This window comes from Leucoraja erinacea, unplaced genomic scaffold (genome assembly GCF_028641065.1).
Source record: "Leucoraja erinacea ecotype New England unplaced genomic scaffold, Leri_hhj_1 Leri_451S, whole genome shotgun sequence".
Lineage (NCBI taxonomy): Eukaryota > Metazoa > Chordata > Chondrichthyes > Rajiformes > Rajidae > Leucoraja > Leucoraja erinaceus.
The window spans coordinates 62152-83415 of NW_026576352.1; the positions used below are offsets into that span (position 1 = coordinate 62152).

Consider the following 21264-nt stretch of genomic DNA (forward strand, 5'->3'; position numbering starts at 1 on the left):
TTACCAAAACCTGCCTCCCGCAATTCGTACTCTGTAAGAGAAGAGGATAGCCATGGATTACTGACACAATTACCAGCGGCTGCAGTCCCTCTCACCCAGTTTCCCCAAGGGTGCTGAGAGGCCAGTGATAAGACACAAGAAGCTGGAGTAACTCAGCGGGACGGGCAGCATCTCTTGAGAGGAGGAATCGAGTGGAGTCAACATTTCGGGTCGAGACGGCCAGGTGGTTAGTTTGTCAGGTCATATGTCACAGGACACACAATTAGGCCATTCAGCCCATCGAGTCTACTACGCCATTCAATCATGGCTGATCTATCTTCCCTCTCAACCCCATTCTCCTGCCTTCTCCCCACAACCCCTGACACCCGCACTATTCAAGAATCTCAATTTCTGCCTAAAAAACACCCAATGACTTGGCCTCCACCGTCAACTGTTACAGTGAATTCCACAGATTCACCAGTTACAGTTCCTCCCAGACTGCAGTTGGACTCAATAGACAATAGGTGCAGGAGTAGAGGCCATTTGGCCCTTAGAGCCAGCACCACCATTCACTGTGATCATGGCTGATCATCCCCAATCAGTACCCCATTCCTGCCTTCTCCCCATATCCCCTGACTCCGCTATCATTAAGAGTTCTATCTAACTCTCTCCTGAATGCATCCAGAGAACCGGCCTCCACCGCCCTCTGAGGCAGAGAATTCCACAGATTCACAACTCTCTGCGTGAAACAGTTTTTCCTCATCTCCGTTCAAAATGGCTTACCCCTTATTCTTAAACTGTGGCCCATGGTTCTGGACTCTCCCAACATCGGGAACATGTTTCCTTGCTCTAGCGTGTCCAAACCTTTAATAATCTGATATGTTTCAATAAGATTCCCTTCTTATCCTTTTAAATTCAAGATTATACAAGCCCAGCCGGTCCATTCTATCAACATATGACAGTCCCGCCATCCCGGGAATTAACCTGGTGAACCTACTCCGCACTCCCTCAAATGCAAGAATGTCCTTCCTCAAGTTTGGAGATCAAAACTGCACACAATACTCCAGGTGTGGTGTCACTAGGGCCCTGTACAACTGTAGAAGGACCTCTTTGCTCCTATACTCAACTCCTCATGTTATGAAGGCCAACATGCCATTGGCTTTCTTCACTGCCTGCTGTTCCTGCATGCTTACTTTCAGTGAGTGATGAACAAGGACCCCCAGATCCTAGTGTGTGGAGAGCGGTGTAGATACCTCTGTGAGCAAACCAGCACCTACCTGCTCTGATGGCCTTCTTCTCTTCTTCTGCAAAGACAAACGTACCAGGCGTCAAGCACACAACCATTTAGAACACAACCTGTCAGTATCAAGCCAATGGCTCAAAGTTTACTTCAGAGATTCAGCGTAGAAACAGGCCGAACGAGTCCACACTGACCAGCATAAACCCACGCATCACTTCTATCCTACACACTAGGGACAATTTAAGGGCCTGTCCCACTTGGGTGATTTTTTAAGCGACTAGGCTGTTGCCGGGGTGTCGCCTGTCTGGTCGTGAGTCGTCTCCTCAGCCGCCCAAAGATTCGAAGCATCTTTCTGGTCGCCGCTGGATTTTGAAACGATCTGCAAGGGCCAGGAAGCGAGGGGGTAAGATCATCTCTGACCCCTCTCACCCTGGCCACAAACTCTTTGAAACTCTTTGAATCACTTCCCTCTGGAAGGCGACTCCGGACTGTCAAAGCTGCCACAGCCAGACATAAAAACAGTTTTTATCCACGAGTAGTTGCTCTACTCAACAGCCAACAATCTGTAGCCCCCCTTTGATCTGGTATTTAATTTAATTCACATGTTTAATCAATAATGTTTAATGTTTTATGTGTCATTCGTGTCTACTGTATGTCGTTGTCGCTGGTGGGTGGAGCACCAAGGCAAATTCCTTGTATGTGAATACTTGGCTAATAAACTTATTCATTCATTCAAAACTTTTTGGTTTGACGTCAATGAGCGTAGTCTTCTCCTGACGTAGGTGCCGTCGTAGTTTGTCGCCAGGATGAGGCAGGTTGTCGCCGATGGTGACTTTGGTGAATTCCATTGGTGACTACCTACGCCAACCTGCGCCAACCGGGGTATTGTCTATTTGTCTATTGACACCCCAAAGTCCTATAAGTTTGTGGGTTAATTGGCTTCGGTGAAATTGTAAATTGTCCCTAGCGAGTGTGGGATCGCGCGAGGGTAGGGAACGATCGCTGGTTGGTGCGGACACGGTGGCTGTAGTTCTAACGTCTAAAAAGTAAATCATCTCTTACCAAATTCTTGGCGAAGTTTCTGGAGTTCTGAGGGATAAGACACAGACATGAGTGAACATTGTAATGAACATTCCAAGATAGTCTGGAACAATATCGTCACTCATTTAGAGATAATAATCGCCATTAAGTTAAGGGCCCACTTTATAATCGGAGGAGCAGCACCTCGTATTTCGCTTGGGCAGTTTACACCCCAGCGGTATGAACATTGACTTCTCCAATTTCAGGCAGTCCCTGCTTTCTCCCTCCTTCCCCTCCTCTTCCCAGCTCCCCCACAGCCCACTGTCTCCGCCTCTTCCTTTCTTCTTCCCGCCAACCCCCCACATCAAAACAAGAATTTCATTGCCCTATCAGGGACACATGACAATAAACTCTCTTGAACTTGAATTTGAACTTGACCTATTCATTCGCTCCATAGATGCTGCCTCACTCGCTGAGTTTCTCCAGCATTTTTATCTACCTTCGATTTTTCCAGCATCTGCAGTTCCTTCTTCAACTTTATAAAGGCAGTCAGTGAGAATGTACCTAATGAATGACAAGATCTCACCTCACCACTGAGGCGCTCACCTCACCACTGCCATCGGGAAGAAGGTACAGGAGCCTGAAAACTGTAACCTCCAGGTTCAGGAGCAGCTGCTTCCCCAACAACCATCAGACTATTAAACACGACAGCCTCCAGATAAGCTCTTCTTATTTTGTGTCCTTATGCGATATAGAGGCTCGCCACTGCTGTACACATTGGAGAGTTAAGGGACTGTCCCACTGCGGCGACCTAATCCGCGAGTTCTGGCGAGTTTACCCTCGACTCATACTCGCAGCATGGTTGACACAAGGTCCTAGGATGTCTTTGTAACTCTCCTTCACGCTGGAGAGTAGTCCCTGCGTACTCGAGGCCTCAGCTAGGTTGCGGCGTATTTTTCAACATGCTGAAAAATGCCCGCAAGTAAAAAAAAGTCGACATGGAAAAAATCGATTCTTTTTTTACTCGTAGGTTTAGTCGAAGTAGGACCTAGTAGGTCGGCATGTCATTCATAGATAATCAAAGGTGGTCGAAGGTAGTCGTAGATAGTCTTCAACATAGCTGAAGGAGGTCGAAGGAGGTCATCTTCACTCTCCACTATTCGGTGTCCAATTTTCCCGAAGCTAGTCTTCAACATAGTTGACGGAGGTCGAAGGAGATTGTTTATATAGTCAAAGGATCACTGGCAACTGTCTCCCAGCCATTCAGGACATTTTCCACTGGCTTTTTCACCCAGAGAGTTGTGAATTTGTGGAATTCCCTGCCACAGAGGGCAGTGGAGGTCAAGTCACTGGATGGATTTAAGTGAGAGTTAGATAGAGCTCTAGGGGCTAGTGGAATCAAGGGATATGGGGAGAAGGCAGGCACGGGTTATTGATAGGGGATGATCAGCCAGTGGTCCAACCACTTAAGGGGTTGGACAGGTTAGATGCAAGAAGATTGTTTCCGATGTTAGGGAAGTCCAGGACAAGGGGTCACAGCTTAAGGATAAGGGGGAAATCCTTTAAAACCGAGATGAGAAGAACCTTTTTCACACAGAGAGTGGTGAATCTCTGGAACTCTCTGCCACAGAGGGTAGTTGAGGCCAGTTCATTGGCTATATTTAAGAGGGAGTTAGATGTGGCCCTTGTGGCTAAGGGGGTCAGGGGGTATGGAGAGAAGGCAGGTACAGGATACCGAGTTGGATGATCAGCCATGATCATATTGAATGGCGGTGCAGGCTCGAAGGGCCGAATGGCCTATTCCTGCACCTAATTTCTATGTTTCTATGATCACAAAGAATGGCGGTGCTGGCTCAAAGGGCTGAATGGCCTCCTCCTGCACCTATTTTCTATGTTTCTATGAAATAGGGACATTGGCTAATCTGTTCTTCCATGTCTGCAGGTGAGTTTCAGTTAGTGTTGTTTCCAATGGGGTGATGCTGGTTAGGGAGCTCTCACGGGATTTTAACCTCCTAGGAGGGGATATAGTAGAAGCATTCACGTCGAATGGCCTTCTCCTGCACCTATTTTCTATGACCCACTTGGGAAGGAATACCTGTTACTGATACCACCAGCAGAGAATGGGAACAGTCATCGTTTGGCCGGAGAAATGGCAGCAAATTGGACACTACACACACACACACACTTGGCAACCAAGACATCTCGTGCTCACCATCACTCCTTGCTTCCATTGCCCGCTCTGCAGAAGAAATTAAAGAAACATTAACAGGAGGTTTACAAAGGCTGCAGTTTCATGCCCTAACACCTTTTCTCCCAGACTGAGAGTTGCAACCATCGCCACTCTTATACAGACTTCTCATGGTAACCTTGGATTGGATGGGCTAGTGACTGACCCCGGGCTCTGTGGGTTGCCAATGCAGTCCCTCGAACGACCCTCCGCGGACCACTACTGCCCCTCACCGAGAAACATCACAGTTTGGATGAGGAGTTGAGTGGAGCAGCAAAGAGGTGCTCCACTCTACAGAGCCCTAGTGAGACCATGGAGTGCAGTTTTGGTCCCCTAATTTGAGGAAGGACATTCTTGCTATTGAGGGAGTGCAGCGTAGGTTCACCAGGTTAAGTCCCAGGATGGCGGGACTGTCATGCTGAGAGAATGGAGTGGCTGGGCTTGTACACTCTGGAGTTTAGAAGGATGAGACGGCATCTTGTTGAAACATACAAGATTATTCAGGGTTTGGACACGCTAGAGGCAGGAAACACGTTCCCGATGTTGGGGGAGTCCAGAACCAGGGGTCACAGTTTAAGAATAAGGGGTCGGCCATTTAGAACGGAGACGAGGAAACACTTTTTCACACAAAGAGTGGTGAGTCTGTGGAATTCTCTGCCTCAGAGGGCGGTTGAGGCCAGTTCTCTGGATACTTTCAAGAGAGAGCTAGATGGAGCTCTTAAAGATAGCGGAGTCTGGGTATATGGTGAGAAGGCAGGAACGGGGTACTGATTGTGGATGATCAGCCATGAATGGCGGTGCTGGCTCGAGGGGCAGAATGGCCTACTCCTGCACCTATTGTCTATTGATGTTATGCTGCACTCCCTCAATAGCAAGAATGTCCTTCCTCAAATTTACACAGAGTTGTGAATATATGGAATTCTCTGCCTCAGAGAAGGTGGAGCTAGATAGGGCTCTTAAAAATAGCGGAGTCAGAGGATATGGGGAGAAGGCAGGAACGGGGTACCGATTGGGGATGATCAGCCGTGATGATATTGAATGGTGGTGCTGGCTTGAAGGGCCGAATGGCCTACTCCTGCACCTATTTTTCTATGTTTCTATCCAGCCCCCCATGCCCACCACCCAACACCACAACCCCGACAATTTGGCAACTTACTTTTCTCCACCTGATGTTGTTCAAACTCTGAAACAGAAGAGAAATCCAGTCGTTAAAATGACTGATGAGCCACAAGTCTTGTACACACACCCGCTTGGAAAACACAGACAACATTCCATGAGGATTCCAGTCGGAAACGGAAGCAGGAATGCTGGAAGAACTCTGTTTAAGAAAGAACTACAGGTGCTGGAATAATCGAAGGTAGACAAAAATGCTGGAGAAACTCAGCGGGAGAGGCAGCATCTATGGAGCGAAGGAAATAGGTGACGATTTGGATCGAGATCCTTCTTCAGACTGATGTGGGGGGGAGGGAGAAGAAAGGAAGAGGAGGAGACAGTGGGCTGTGGGAGAGCTGGAAAGGGGAGGGGAAGGAGGGAGAAAGCGCGTACTAAGCGTGTACTTAGCGTGAACTCCGCTTCCGTTTGGTCGCGCCAAACGCATGCAAGTGGGACAGGCCCTTTACTCCAGCATTTTGTGTCCACCCATAAGACTGACGAATGGATGTATAGACTCTGGGAATGCCGGGAGGGATTTTCCCAATCTTTTTCCACTGTATATATTTTTCAATATTCAAAATGAAGGAGATTTTTTTAAAGGAAATCACTCACCTCTTTCTGCTAGTTTTACTTGCTCATCTGCAAGAGATTTTTAAAAAAATCAACATTACAGGATTCCATAGTAAAAGATGAGAATTCACGACTGAAATGTCAGAAGCACTCACCAATTCTCTGCCTCAGCTCATCATTCTCTGTAACAGAAAGAAATAAAATCAAACACCAGGTATGATTACATTAATGCACAGGGTCTCTTGCCCAGAGTAGGGGAATCGAAGACCAGACGACATAGGTTCAAGGTGAAGGGGAAAAGATTTAATAGGAATCAGAGGGGTAACATTTTCACACAGAGGATGGTGGGTGTATGGAACAAGCTGTCAGGGGAGGTAGTTTAAGAAACAGTTGGACAGGTACATGGATAGGATAGGTTTGGAGGGATATGGACCAAATAGAAACATAGAATTTAGGAGATTGAGGGGGGATCTTATAGAAACTTACAAAATTCTTAAGGGGTTGGACAGGCTAGATGCAGGAAGATTGTTCCCGATGTTGGGGAAGTCCAGGACAAGGGGTCACAGCTTAAGGATAAGGGGGAAATCCTTTAAAACCGAGATGAGAAGAACTTCCATGCCAGGAAGTGACTGAGAAATGGTTTCTCCCTTACCATACCCCTCTCCCCCACATAGAAATACTAAAAAAATCCTCCAAAACTTACTTTTAAACAAACTAAAAATAAAAAAAATTGATTTTGTGTCTATCTTCGGTGCAAACCAGCTTTTGCAGTTCCTTCCTAAGCATGTACAGTTCACAGTGTCTGAACAAGAGTGTAAAATTCGAGAAAATTTAACAGATATCCATGGTATATGGTATTAAGAACCCATAAAATATCAATACAGCTACACGGTAGGAACATGTGCATAAAATCATGAGAGGAATAGATCGGGTAGATGCACAGAGTTTCTTGCCCAGAGTAGGGGAATCGAGGACCAGAGGACATGGGTTCAAGGTGAAGGGGAAAAGATTCAAAAGGAATCTGAGGAGTAACTTTTTCACACAGCTGTATGTAACAAGCTGCCAGAGGAGGTAGATGGGGCTGGGACTATCCCAACTTTTAAGAAACAGTTAGACAGGTGCATGGATAGGACAGGTTTTGAGGAATATGGACTAAGTGCAGGCAGGTGGGACTAGTGTACCTGGGACATTGTTGGCCAGTGTGGGCAAGTTGGGCCGAAGGGCCTGTTTCCACACTGTATCATCCCATGACCACCATTAGTCAGGCCACCATCAAAATCAAGGACCAGTCTCACCCCGGCCACTCCCTCTTCCCCCCTCTCCCAGAGTTAGATAGGGATCTTAAAGATAGCGGAGTCAGGGGATATGGGGAGAAGGCAGGAACGGGGTACTGATTGTGGATGATCAGCCATGATCACAGTGAATGGCGGTGCTGGCTGGAAGGGCCGAATGGCCTCTACTCCTGCACCTATTGTCTATTGTCTATTAATATGAATCGCACACAGGCAGATAAGAGATGGCCTTGGCATCATGTTTAAGAAAGAACTGCAGATGCTGGAAAAATCGAAGGTAGACACTTTGCCTCACACATTCACCTCCCCACACTTACTCCATCCCTTCCTGCACATTGTACTGCCTTGTTCCACTTCTCCCTTCTCCTGCCCTCCATCGAGTCCATGTGACAGATTATACTCGTGTGACTAGATTAGTCAATCTATCTCTAACGCTCCTCTCTCTTGCAGAGTATAAGAAGCTTGAGGCTGAGTTTGGTGAGTATTCTGCCAGTAAACTGGTTTCCTTCTGCTTGCTTACAGCCATTGACAGACACAGAGTGCTGGAGTAACTCAGCGGGTCAGGCAGCATCTGTGGAGAACATGGATAGGTGACGTTTCACAGAGTGCTGGAGTAACTCAGCGGGTCAGGCAGCATCTGTGGAGAACATGGATAGGTGACGTTTCACAGAGTGCTGGAGTAACTCAGCGGGTCAGGCAGCATCTGTGGAGAACATGGATAGGTGACGTTTCGAAGGGCCGAATGGCCTACTCCTACACCTATTGTCTATGTATCTGGTGCTGTGAGGAAGCAGTTCTATCGTTGCACTACTGTTGTGCCTGGAAACATCTCTTGCACGAGAGCGGATGTAGATGTCACTCACCCAGAGCCCCTGCCGATTTCTTCAAAGCTGCAAGAACGAAACACACACTCCATCAGTAGAGAAAACAGTGAATAGAACACAGAGATGGCTGCCTGTGGTGAGCAGAGACACTGTTGCACACTCACTACAGGGCTGTGGTGAGCAGAGACACTGTTGCACACTCACTACAGGGCTGTGGTGAGCAGGGACACTGTTGCACACTCACTACAGGGCTGTGGTGAGCAAGGACAGTCCCACACTCACTACAACACTGTGGTGAGCAGGAACACTGTTGCACACTCACTACACTACAGGCAACACTCTATGTAGAGACACTGTTGCTGTCACTACAGGGCAGTTCTGATCGTTTGCACACTCACTACAGGGTCATGGGGAGCAGAGACAGTGTTGCACACTCACTACAGGGCTGTGGTGAGCAGGGACACTGTTGCACACTCACTACAGGGCTGTGGTGAGCAGAGACACTGTTGCACACTCACTACAGGGCTGTGGTGAGCAGGGACACTGTTGCACACTCACTACAGGGCTGTGGTGAGCAGAGACACTGTTGCACACTCACTACAGGGCTGTGGTGAGCAGGGACACTGTTGCACACTCACTACAGGGCTGTGGGGAGCAGAGACACTGTTGCACACTCACTACAGGGCTGTGGTGAGCAGAGACACTGTTGCACACTCACTACAGGGCTGTGGTGAGCAGGGACACTGTTGCACACACTACAGGGCACGAGCAAGGACAGTTGCACACTCACTACAGGTGAGCAGGGACACTGTTGCACACTCACTACAGGGCTGTGGTGAGCAGGGACACTGTTGCACACTCACTACAGGACCGTGGTGAGCAGGGACAGTTGCACACTCACTACAGGGCCATGGTGAGCAGGGACACTGTTGCACACTCACTACAGGACCATGGTGACCAGGGACAGGGACTGTCCCACACTCACAACAACACTGTGGTGAGCAGGGACAGTGTTGCACACTCACTACAGGACCGTGGTGAGCAGGGACACCGTTGCACACTCATTACAGGACCATGGTGAGCAGGGACAGTCCCACACTCACAACAACACTGTGGTGAGCAGAGACAGTGTTGCACACTCACTACAGGACCGTGGTGAGCAGGGACACTGTTGCACACTCACTACAGGGCCGTGGTGAGCAGGGACACTGTTGCACACTCACTACAGGACTGTGGTGAGCAGGGACACTGTTGCACACTCACTACAACACTGTGGTGAGCAGGGACACTGTTGCACACTCACTACAGGACCGTGGTGAGCAGGGACACTGTTGCACACTCACTACAGGACCGTGGTGACCAGGGACACTGTTGCACACTCACAACAACACTGTGGTGAGCAGAGACACTGTTGCACACTCACTACAGGACCATGGTGAGCAGGGACACTGTTGCACACTCACTACAGGACCATGGTGACCAGGGACACTGTTGCACACTCACTACAACACTGTGGTGAGCAGGGACACTGTTGCACGCTCACAACAACACTGTGGTGAGCAGGGACACTGTTGCACACTCCCTCCAGCACCATGGTGACCACGGACACTGTGCCACACACACCACAGCACCGTCCCACACTCACAGTCCCACACTCACTACAGGACCGTGGTGAGCCAGGGACACTGTTGCACACTCACAACAAGAACTGTGGTGAGCAAGGACAGTCCCACACTCAACAACACTGTGGTGAGCACACTGTGGTGAGCAGGAACACTGTTGCACACTCACTACAGGACCATGGTGACCAGGGACACTGTTGCACACTCACTACATCACCGTGGTGACCAGGGACAGTCCCACACTCACAACTCAACACTGTGGTGAGCAAGAACACTCTCACATTCACTACAAGAACGTGGTGACCAGGGACACTGTTGCACGCTCATTACAACACTGTAGTGACCAGGGACAGTCCCACACTCACTACTAGACTACACGCCACATATTCCAGACACGTTATGTGTGATGGTGATTTTACTCACCGCGGATGTGCTGCTGATTTCTGCGGTAGAACCACAGAGCCAAGCCGATGGCTGCCAGCACCAGCACCACCAGGATCCAGAACGCCACCAGCCAGCCCGAGGTTCGAGGAAACAAATCATCTACAGAGGAGACATGACCGAGAATCACACACCCACACACACACCAGCAGCAGCTCACTACATCCCCATACTCCTGGCAATAAACTCAACTCAACTAGTGTGTAGGAAAGAACTGCAGATGCTGGTTTAAATCGAAGATAGACACAAAATGCTGGAGTAACTATTTTCAGCGGGACAGGCAGTGTCTCTGGAGAGAAGGAATGGGCGATGTTTCGGGTCGAGACCCTTTTTCAGACTGATCAGCCCGAAACGTCACCCATTCCTTCTATCCACAGATGCTGCCTGACCCGCTGAGTTACTCCAGCACTCTGTGAAACGTCACCTATCCATGTTCTCCACAGATGCTGCCTGACCCGCTGAGTTACTCCAGCACTCTGTGAAACGTCACCTATCCATGTTCTCCACAGATGCTGCCTGACCCGCTGAGTTACTCCAGCACTCTGTGAAACGTCACCTATCCATGTTCTCCACAGATGCTGCCTGACCCACTGAGTTACTCCAGCATTTTTTGTCTGTCTAAACTACCACTAACCTAGCAGTAATCTCCTATTAAAGTAAAACTAACCAGACCACTTCCAAAATATGTACTTACTACAAGCATAACGTGCAACAGTAATTTAAAAAATAAATGGTGGCAGGATCTGGTAACGGGAGATGAAAAATACGGTTGGTATATCCCTTTTTGCAGTTTTTTATAATAGAGCGATTGTTTCTTTTTCTTTCTCGTTTTTCTAGGGTCTATTTCTTAACTTCCTTCTCTAACTCCTTTTCTAAGGGGCTTTCTTGGCCCAACACTTTCCTGCACCTTCACAACTCTTTCTCACTTTCCTTACTTCTTTTATTTCTATCTTTCTTAAAGCTCAAAAAATGAAGGGGTACAACAAATGTAATAAGATATATGTGGTGTGTATTACTGTAACTTCTTGTACTTCTAATAAAAATTAAATTAAAAAAAAAACAAAAAAAACACAAAAACTAACCAAAACTAATCTAACACTAATTTTAAAACAAATTTTAAACTAAACTACAACTAAAGTGAAACTAAACTCTCGCCCATGCGTTCCCTGTTCCCTGCTCCTGTCCACCACAACTTCACTTTGATCGAGACTCTCTCTGTAAATCTGTCCCCACCTCACCCTCCCAGTCCCTGTTCCCCAACTCAGTGCCTCAGCATAGAGTGTACAAAGCTTCTCCCCCCACTGCTAGTAGATGTCCCATTGCATCTCGACCCCCCCCCCTCCCCCCCCCCCAACTGGCAGGGCAGCCTCATCCTCCCCGTCCCGATGTAGTGCAGCCCATGGAGCGCAGCAGCAGCAGCAGCACCTCGCCCGTGACCCCGTCGGTCAGGTCGGCAGCCCGGCCAGCTGTCCGACCTTTGGACCTTTGCTGACCCCCCACACCACCACCACCCCTCCTTCTCACGGCCGATCATCGGTTCATGAGTTGGACGGGGCACCGGACTGTGCGTGTGGCCCCCGGGCCAAAACTCCTCAGCTGGCCCCGCCGGCTGGGCTTTGTGTACAGTCCAGCACCCGGGGCCAACTCATCATTCACCCAGACACCGCCCAGTCGGCCAACGGATTGCCGTGGGGAATTTGTCCCGTGTTTAACCCTTTGTCCCTTATTTGGGAGTGGGAACGTTGGCGAGCCTCGGGACAATGCACCCTGCCCGAACCGTACGTGGGCACGGAGACAGGAGGCAGATTATTATCTCAGTGGGGTTAGGTTAGGTAAGGGGGAGGTACAGCGAGACCTGGGAGTCCTTGTACACCGGTCACTGAAAGTTGGCGTGCAGGTACAGCAGGCAGTGAAGAAAGCTAATGGAATGTTGGCCTTCATAACAAGAGGATTTCAGTATAGGAGTAAAGAGGTTCTTCTGCAGTTGTATAGGGCTCTGGTGAGACCACATCTGGAGTATTGTGTACAGTTTTGGTCTCCTAATTTGAGGAAGGACATCCTTGTGATTGAGGCAGTGCAGCGTAGGTTCACCAGATTGATCCCTGGGATGGCAGGACTGTCATATGAGGAAAGATTGAAAAGACTAGGCTTGTATTCACTGGAGTTTAGAAGGATGAGGGGGGATCTTATAGAAACATATAAAATTATAAAAGGACTGGACAAGCTAGATGCAAGGAAAAATGTTCCCAATGCTGGGCGAGTCCAGAACCAGGGGCCACAGTCTTAGAATAAAGGGGAGGTCATTTAAGACTGAGGTGAGAAAAAAAATTTTCACCCAGAGAGTTGGGAATTTGTGGAATTCCCTGGCACAGAGGGCAGTGGAGGCCAAGTCACTGGATGGATTTAAGAGAGAGTTAGATAGAGCTCTAGGGGCTAGTGGAGTCAAGGGATATGGGGAGAAGGCAGGCACGGGTTATTGATTGGGGACGATCAGCCATGATCACAATGAATAGTGGTGCTGGCTCGAAGGGCCGAATGGCCTCTTCCTGCACCAATGTTCTATGTATCTATGAGACACACCTGCGATCTCCAGGCGTGTGTGCTGGGACTCCACCAGCTCCTGGTTGAGGATGAGGCATGAGTGGGCCTTCCCCGAGCTCCGGGGCAGGACGATTGTGCTCTGAACCTGATACAGGCCCTGGCGGTCCTCGTGGAAGGTGTTTGTCGCGCGGCCAGTCTCGTTGACCCCGTCTCCGCCGGTCCACTGGACGATGGGTCGCGGGAACCACCCCTTAGAGCGGCAGGTCACACTGATGCCGACCCCACTGTTGGCCGACACATCCATCCAAGGCTGCTCCCCGATGCCTGAAACAACAGCAACATGGACAACATGTAGAACCATATAACAATTACAGCACTGAAACAGGCCCTTCAGCCCAACTTGCCCATGCTAACCAACATGTAGAACCAAATAACAATTACAGCACGGAAACAGGCCCTTCAGCCCAACTTGCCCATGCTAACCAACATGTAGAACCATATAACAATTACAGCACGGAAACAGGCCCTTCAGCCCAACTTGTCCATGCTAACCAACATGTAGAACCATATAACAATTACAGCACTGAAACAGGCCCTTCAGCCCAACTTGCCCATGCTAACCAACATGTAGAACCAAATAACCACACAGCACGGAAACAGGCCCTTCAGCCCAACTTGCCCATGCTACCCAACATGTAGAACCATATCACAATTACAGCACGGAAACAGGCCCTTCAGCCCAACTTGCCCATGCTAACCAACATGTAGAACCATATAACAATTACAGCATGGAAACAGGCCATCTCGGCCCTTCTAGTCTGTGCCGAACACTTACTCTCACCTAATCCCATCTACCTGCACTCAGACCATTACCCTCCATTCCTTTCCCGTCCATATACCTATCCAATTTATTTTTAAATGATAAAATCGAACCTGCCTCCACCACTTCCACTGGAAGCTCATTCCACACAGCTACCACTATCTGAGTAAAGAAGTTCCCCCTCATGTTACCCCTAAACTTCTGTCCCTTAATTCTCAAATCATGTTCTCGTTTGAATCTTCCCTACTCTCAATGGGAAAAAGCTTATCCACGTCAACTCTGTCTATCCCTCTCGTCATTTTAAAGACCTCTATCAAGTCCCTCCTGCCTATATCCCTCGAAACCTGTTCTATCCATGTACATGTCTAAGAGTCTGTTTACACAGTGCAGAGCTCTATATCTCCATCTACACTTCACATCACCTCAGCATGGCCACCAACATAAGCAAGATTCTCATCCTACTCATCCCGTCTTTAGTCCCCTACCCTCCCCCACCCTCTCTACCCCCCCCCCTCCCCCTCATCCCCTCCCCCCCCCCCCCCCCCCACCCCCACCCACTCACCCCTCTTACCCACCTCTGACAAGAAGTACAGAAGCTTGAAAACACATACCTCCAGATTCAATAAACAATAAACAATAGACAATAGGTGCATGAATAGGCCATTCGGCCCTTCGACCCAGCACCTCCCATTCAATGTGATCATGCCTTCTCCCCCATATCCCTTGATTCCATTAGCCCGAATAGTTAAATCTAACTCTCTTGAAAACATCCAGTGAAATGGCCGCCACTGCCTTCTGTGGCAGAGAATTCCACAGACTCACAATTCACAACAATCAGTTCCCCGTTCCTGCCTTCTCCGCATATCCCCTGACTCCGCTATCTTTAAGAGCCCTAAAAGCTCAATCCAGAGAACCTGCCTCCACCGCCCTCTGAGGCAGAGATTGCCACAGATTCACAACTCTCATGGTGAAAAAGTTTTTCCTCGTCTCCGTTCTAAATGGCTGACCCCTTATTCTTAAACTGTGGCCCCTGGTTCTGGACTCCCCCAACATCGGGAACATGTTTCCTGCCTCTAGCGTGTCCAATATCTCAAAGTTTCCCTCTCATCCTTCTAAATTGCAGAGAATACAAGCCCATTCTTTCATCAATATGTCATATGCAGGAAGCCAGCTCCTACCTGCAACGATCAAGGTGAGTTTGTCCTCGTTCTGGGCAAGGTTGGAGACCACAAAGCACTTGTACTGACCCTGGTCGGAGGGCCGAACGTCCTTCAGCCTGAGGGAGAGGTTTCCCTGTGGGATGAGCTCAGGGAAGAGTTGTGTCCGATACTGGTAGGCTGCAGCTTGGTGGGTCAGGTCGTCTGCTCCATTCTTGTATACGTGGACGGGCGAGGTGTAGCTCTGTGCCACGTTAATCCAGCGCAGCTCCATCTTGTCCACGGGCTGAGGGGGTGTCAGCTGGCAATCCAGGATCACATCACGCCCAACCCTGCTCAACACAGGGAGCTGGGGAGCACTCACTAGAAACTGGTGCCCTGCACCTGGAATAACAGGTCAGAACATTAAACAACATCATAACAAGAGGAGTCCAGTATAAGGAGCAAAGAGGCCCTTCTACAGTTGTACAGGGGCCTAGTGAGACCACACCTGGAGTATTGTGTGCAGTTTTGAGCATGTTGGCCTTCATAACAAGAGGAGTCCAGTATAAGGAGCAAAGAGGTCCTTCTGCAGTTATACAGAGGCCTAGTGAGACCACACCTGGAGTATTGGCATGTTGGCCTTCAAAACAAGAGGAGTCGAGTAATAAGGAGCAAAGAGGTCCTTCTGCAGTTATACAGAGGCCTAGTGAGACCACACCTGGAGTATTGTGTGCAGTTTTGAGCATGTTGGCCTTCATAACAAGAGGAGTATAGGATCTAAGAGATCCTTCTACAGTTGTACAGGGCCCTAGTGAGACCACATCTGGAGTATTGTGTGCAGTTTTGAGCATGTTGGCTTTCATAACAAGAGGAGTCGAGTCTAGGAGCAAAGAGGTCCTTCTGCAGTTGTACAGGGCCCTAGTGAGACCACACCTGGTGTATTGTGTGCAGTTTTGGTCTCCAAACCTGAAAGAGCAAAGAGGTCCTTCTGCAGTTATACAGAGGCCTAGTGAGACCACACCTGGAGTATTGTGTGCAGCTTTGCGCATGTTGGCCTTCATAACAAGAGGAGTTGAGTATAGGAGCTAAGATGTCCTTCCACAGTTGTACAGGGGCCTAGTGAGACCACACAATAGACAATAGGCATTAGGTGCAGGAGGAGGCCATTTGGTCCTTCGAGCCAGCACCGCCATTCAATGTGGTCATGGCTGATCATCCACAATCAGTACCCCGTTCCTGCCTTCTCCCCATATCCTCTGACTCCACTATTTTTAAGCCATATCTAGCTCTCTCTTGAAAGCATCCAGAGAACCGGCCCCCACCGCCCTCTGAGGCAGAGAACTCCACACTCTCAACTCGGCCCAACTTGCCCACACCGGCCAACATGTCCCAGCTACACTAGTCCCACCTGCCTGCGCTTGGTCCATTTCCCTCCAAACCTGTCTTATCCATGTACCTGTCCAACTGTTTCTTAAACGTTGGGATAGTCCCAGCCTCAACTACCTCCTCCAGCAGCTCGTTCCATACACCCACCACCCTCTGTGTGAAAAAGTTACCCCTCGGATTCCTATTAAATCTTTTCCCCTTCACCTTGAACCCATGTCCTCTGGTCCTCGATTCCCCTACTCTGGGTAAAAGATTTTACCCAATCTATTCCTCTCATGATTTTGTACACCTCTATAAGATCTCCCCTCATCCTCCTGCGCTCCATGGAATAGAGACCCAGCCTACTCAACCTCTCCCTGTAGCTCACACCCTCTAGTCCTGGCAACATCCTCGTAAATCTTCTCTGAACCCTTTCAACCTTGACAATATCTTTCCTATAACACGGTGCCCGGAACTGAACACAATATTCTAAATGTTACACACTTAAAAGCTACACGCTGCCTCGGCAAGGCCAGCAGCATCATCAAGGGCCAGTCTCACCCCCGGTCACTCCCTCTTCTCCCCTCTCCCATCTGGCAAGAGGTACAGAAGTGTGAAATCGAACGCACACACCTCCAGATCCAGGGACAGTTTCTTCCCGGCTGTTATCAGGCAACTGAACCGTCCTCTCACCAACTAGAGAGCGGTCCTGACCTCCCATCTACCTCATTGGAGACCCTCGGACTATCCTTAGACTTTATCTTGCACTAAACGTTATTCCCTTTATCCTGTATCTGTACACTGTGGACGGCTCGATTGTAATCATGTATAGTCTTTCTACTGCCAAAACAAAAAGCTTTCCACTGTACCACAGTACCCACGGCAACTATAAACGAAACCGAGACAAAGACACAGAGTAACTCAGCGGGTCAGGCAGCATCTGTGGAGAACATGGATAGGTGACGTTTCACAGAGTGCTGGAGTAATTCAGCGGGTCAGGCAGCATCTGTGGAGAAACATGGATAGGTGACGTTTCACAGAGTGTGGAGTAACTCAGCGGGTGGCAGCATCTGTGGAGAACATGGATAGGTGACGTTTCACAGAGCGCTGGAGTAACTCAGCGGGTCAGGCAGCATCTGTGGAGAACATGGATAGGTGATGTTTCACAGAGTGCTGGAGTAACTCAGCGGGTGCAGCAGCATCTGTGGAGAACATGGATAGGTGACGTTTCACAGAGTGCTGGAGTAACTCAGCGGGTCAGGCAGCATCTCTGGAGAACATGGATAGGTGACGTTTCACAGAGTGCTGGAGTAACTCAGCGGGTCAGGCAGCATCTCTGGAGAACATGGACCCACAACGACACCTGTCCATACTCTGCAAACATGCTGCCTGATCCGCTGAGTTACTCCTGGACTCTGTGTCTTTTTTTTTGTAAAACAGCATCTGCAGTTCCTTGTTTCTGCCAGGTGTAGCAGGGTGAGAAGGACAGGTGGTAAATGGGGGTGAGAGGGAGAGGAGGGGAGGGGAAGAGAGAAGAGGCGGGGGGGGGGGGGGGGGGTGGGGGGGAGAGAGAGAGAGAGAGAGACAGAGGAGAGAGAGAGAGAGAGAGAGAGAGAGGCGTGTAGAGAACAGTGTATCTCTCCTCACCAGCTAGTGTGGCTTTAATCACAAGGACCAGGGCCAGTGTCCAGGACTCCATCCGCTCCCACTAAATGGCCCTGACGAGTCCAGGCTTCCTGAAAGACAAATTTGATATATTATGACCTAGAAGGAGGCTGTTCGGCCCACACAGTCCATGCTGGCTCCAAGGACAGCGAAACATCTTACAATATACTTGGTGTCACCCTTGAAGAATCCAAACAAACCAAGTATCTTGGCATCAAATTGCAGAATGATCTGCGTTGGAATAGTCAGACTCATCATGCAACGGTGAAAGCAACAGGTGCCCTAAACTTCCTGAGGTGCAACGTTCACCATTGTTCAACTTCTGTCGAGGAGAAGCTATACTTCACCCTCGTTAGACATCATTTGGACTACGCAGTTGCAGCATGGGACCCATACACAAATAAAAACATTTCTTCCATTGAACATGTCCAAAGAAAGGCAGCTCGATTTGTTACTAACGCCTATGAGAGAGAAGCGAGTGTCACCAAACTTCTGAATTCTCTGGTCAGGGTGGAACCCTCTCCAAGACAGACAGACATGAAGCTCACCGTTTGACCTGTTTTTACAAAATGTTAAATGGTCAGATCGACATAGATTACAAGATCTACACCAAACCCAAACCAATTAGGAGCAGACGAGGGCATTCCATCCAATTTGTGATCCCAGCTACAAAGACAGACGTGTACAGCAATTCGTTCTTCCCCCGCACAATTAAAACATGGAATAATCTCCACCCAACTATAGTTACCCAACCAGATGCAACTAAATTTAAAGTAGCTCTTTCTTCCCAATAACCCTTTCTGGCTCAAGCCCTCCCTTCACCACCTCCACAGTTTAAATTCCATTTGGAATATTTTGGAGAACCAAGAAAGAAATCCCACCAGTCCACCAATTCCTGCAGGTGGGAGTTTGCACGTTCTCCCCGTGACCTGCGTGGGTTTTCTCCAGGTGCTCTGGTTTCCTCCCAATCTCCAAAAACACTCAGGTCCACAGATTAATTGACTTGGGTAAAATTGGAAATTGTCCCCAATGAGTCTTTCACCGAGTTGATGACCTTACAGCAGAAGGGTCTCGACCTGAAATGTCACCCATTCCTTCTCTACAGAGATGCTGCCTGTCCCGCTGAGTTACTCCAGCAGTCTACAGTTTAAACCAGCATCTGCAGTTCCTTCCTACACTTTCCAGCAGCACTTGAAGCATGCAGATACAGCAGGCAGTGAAGAAAGCCTTCATAACAAGAGGAGTTGAGTATAGGAGCAAAGAGGTCCTTCTGCAGTTGTACAGGGCCCTAGTGAGACCACACCTTGAGTATTGTGTGTAGTTTTGGTCTCCAAATTTGAAGAAGGACATTCTAGCTATTGAGGGAGTGCAGCATAGGTTCACCAGGTTAATTCCCGGGACTGTCATATGTTGAAAGAATGGAGCAACTGGGCTTGTACACTCTGGAATTTAGAAGGATGAGAGGGTATCTTATTGAAACATATAAGATTATTAAGGGTTTGGACACGCTAGAGAGAGGAAACATGTTCCTGATGTTGGGGGAGTCCAGAACCAGGGGCCACACAGTTTAAGAATAAGGGGTAGGCCATTTAGAACGGAGATGAGGAAAACCTTATTCACCCAGAGAGTGGTGAGTCTGTGGAATTCTCTGCCTCAGAGGGCGGTGGAGGCCGTTTCTCTGGATGCTTTCAAGAGAGAGCTAGATAGGGCTCTTAAAGATAGTGGAGTCAGGGGATATGGGGAGAAGGCAGGAACGGGGTACTGAGTGTGGATGATCAGCTGTGATCACTGTGAATGGCGGTGCTGGTTCGAAGGGCCGAATGGCCTACTGCTGCACATGTTGGCTATTGATGTTCTGTGGATGTTATGGCCCTGTGGACAATAGACATTAGGTGCGGGAGTAGGCCATTCGGCCCTTCGAGGGGGGGGAGAGGGGAGAGGAAAAAAACAGGCGAGAGGGACACATCTTGTCGAGTGATACAGGTGAGGAGAGGTGACAGGTAAGAGGCAGATGGTCGGACAAAAAGCAGAGATGAAAAGACAGAAGGTGCGTGATAATTCTCACCTCTTTTTTTTGTCCAAACCAGGAAGTGGTTATTGAATTGAATTTCCTTTATTGTCATTCAGACCTTACGGTCTGAACGAAATGTTGTGCCTGCAGTCATACATACAATGATACAATAATAAACAACAATAAACACAAATTAACATCCACCACAGTGAGTCCCCCAAACACCTCCTCACTGTGGTGGAGGCAAAAATGTATAACACAAAAATACACAGAGTGCTGGAGTAACTCAGCGGGTCAGGAAGCATCTCTGGAGAACATGGATAGGTGACGTTTCACAGAGTGCTGGAGTAACTCAGCGGGTCAGGCAGCATCTGTGGAGAACATGGATAGGTGACGTTTCACAGAGTGCTGGAGTAACTCAGCAGGTCAGGCAGCATCTCTGGAGAACATGGATAGGTGATGTTTCACAGAGTGCTGGAGTAACTCAGCGGGATAGGCCATGGTGTGTGGGGGGAGGAATGGGTGATATTTGGGGGTCTGAAGAAGGGTCTCGACCCGAAAACTCCCTCCCGAGGCGCCTGCGCTGTCCCGCTGGGCTACACCCTTGTGCGGGCATGGACAAGCCGGGCCGAAGGGTCTGTTTCCGCGTTGGATTCGCCTCACAATTTGGTGTAACACTCCCTGCTAGCCGGACCCCCCTGAGCCGTCTCCCTCCCTCCCTCGCCCCCAACACAAACCCTGACCAGGGGGGAGAGACCGTGGACTCACCGCGTCCCGGGACAGACAGACAGACAGACAGCAACAGCGGCACAACGCGGAGGCCGCTCCCTCTCAGCGATCGCCAGGGACTTTCACTTTGTTAAACGCGTCACTTTGGCCCAGTTGCTACTGACTGGAGCAAACTCCGCTCACCCCGCCCCGACTTACGGCAGGGAACGTATCTCTGAACCACAGATCTTTGCTCTGAAGCACATCCTGCCTGCCTGTCTCTGCATCTCCCTCCCTCTCTCTCTCACACACACACACTCCCTTCTCCCTCTCAACCCCCCCTCTCTCTGCCCTAATCTCTTGTCCTCCCCCCTTCTCTCTCTATCCCTTCTCCTCCCCCTTCTCGATCTCTCCCTCCCGCTCTCTCTCTCTCTCTCTGCCCCAATCTCTCTTGTCTTCCCCCCTTCTCTCTCTACCCCTTCTCCTCCCCCTTCTCTCTCTATCCCTTCTCCCCCCCCTTCTCGATCTCTCCCTCCCGCTCTCTCCCTCTCTCTGCCCCAATCTCTTGTCTTCCCCCTTCTCTCTCTATCCCTTCTCCTCCCCCTTCTCGATCTCTCCCTCTCCCTCTCTCCCTCTCTCTGCCCTAAG

General features: G+C 49.4%; 1 protein-coding gene across 2 annotated transcripts in view; it reads right to left on the bottom strand.

Moving 5' to 3' along the window:
• Positions 1-20920, bottom strand: part of LOC129693867 (butyrophilin subfamily 2 member A1-like) — a 32022-nt gene extending 11102 nt beyond the window's left edge. Inside the window, exons 1-14 of one of the 2 annotated variants that reach the window (XM_055630612.1) lie at positions 20677-20920; positions 19963-20052; positions 17880-17968; positions 14907-15269; positions 12948-13232; positions 10350-10469; positions 8344-8370; positions 6344-6370; positions 6231-6257; positions 5623-5649; positions 4452-4478; positions 2282-2308; positions 1257-1283; positions 5-31 (exon numbers count right to left, since the gene is read on the bottom strand). In XM_055630612.1, coding sequence (XP_055486587.1) covers positions 5-31; positions 1257-1283; positions 2282-2308; positions 4452-4478; positions 5623-5649; positions 6231-6257; positions 6344-6370; positions 8344-8370; positions 10350-10469; positions 12948-13232; positions 14907-15269; positions 17880-17931 — 1036 coding nt within the window. In that variant the 5' untranslated portion in view covers positions 17932-17968; positions 19963-20052; positions 20677-20920. The remainder of the gene's footprint in view (positions 1-4; positions 32-1256; positions 1284-2281; positions 2309-4451; positions 4479-5622; positions 5650-6230; positions 6258-6343; positions 6371-8343; positions 8371-10349; positions 10470-12947; positions 13233-14906; positions 15270-17879; positions 17969-19962; positions 20053-20676) is intronic. The other variant, XM_055630611.1, reaches the window with a different exon arrangement.
• Between the last annotated feature and the right edge of the window lie 344 nt (positions 20921-21264).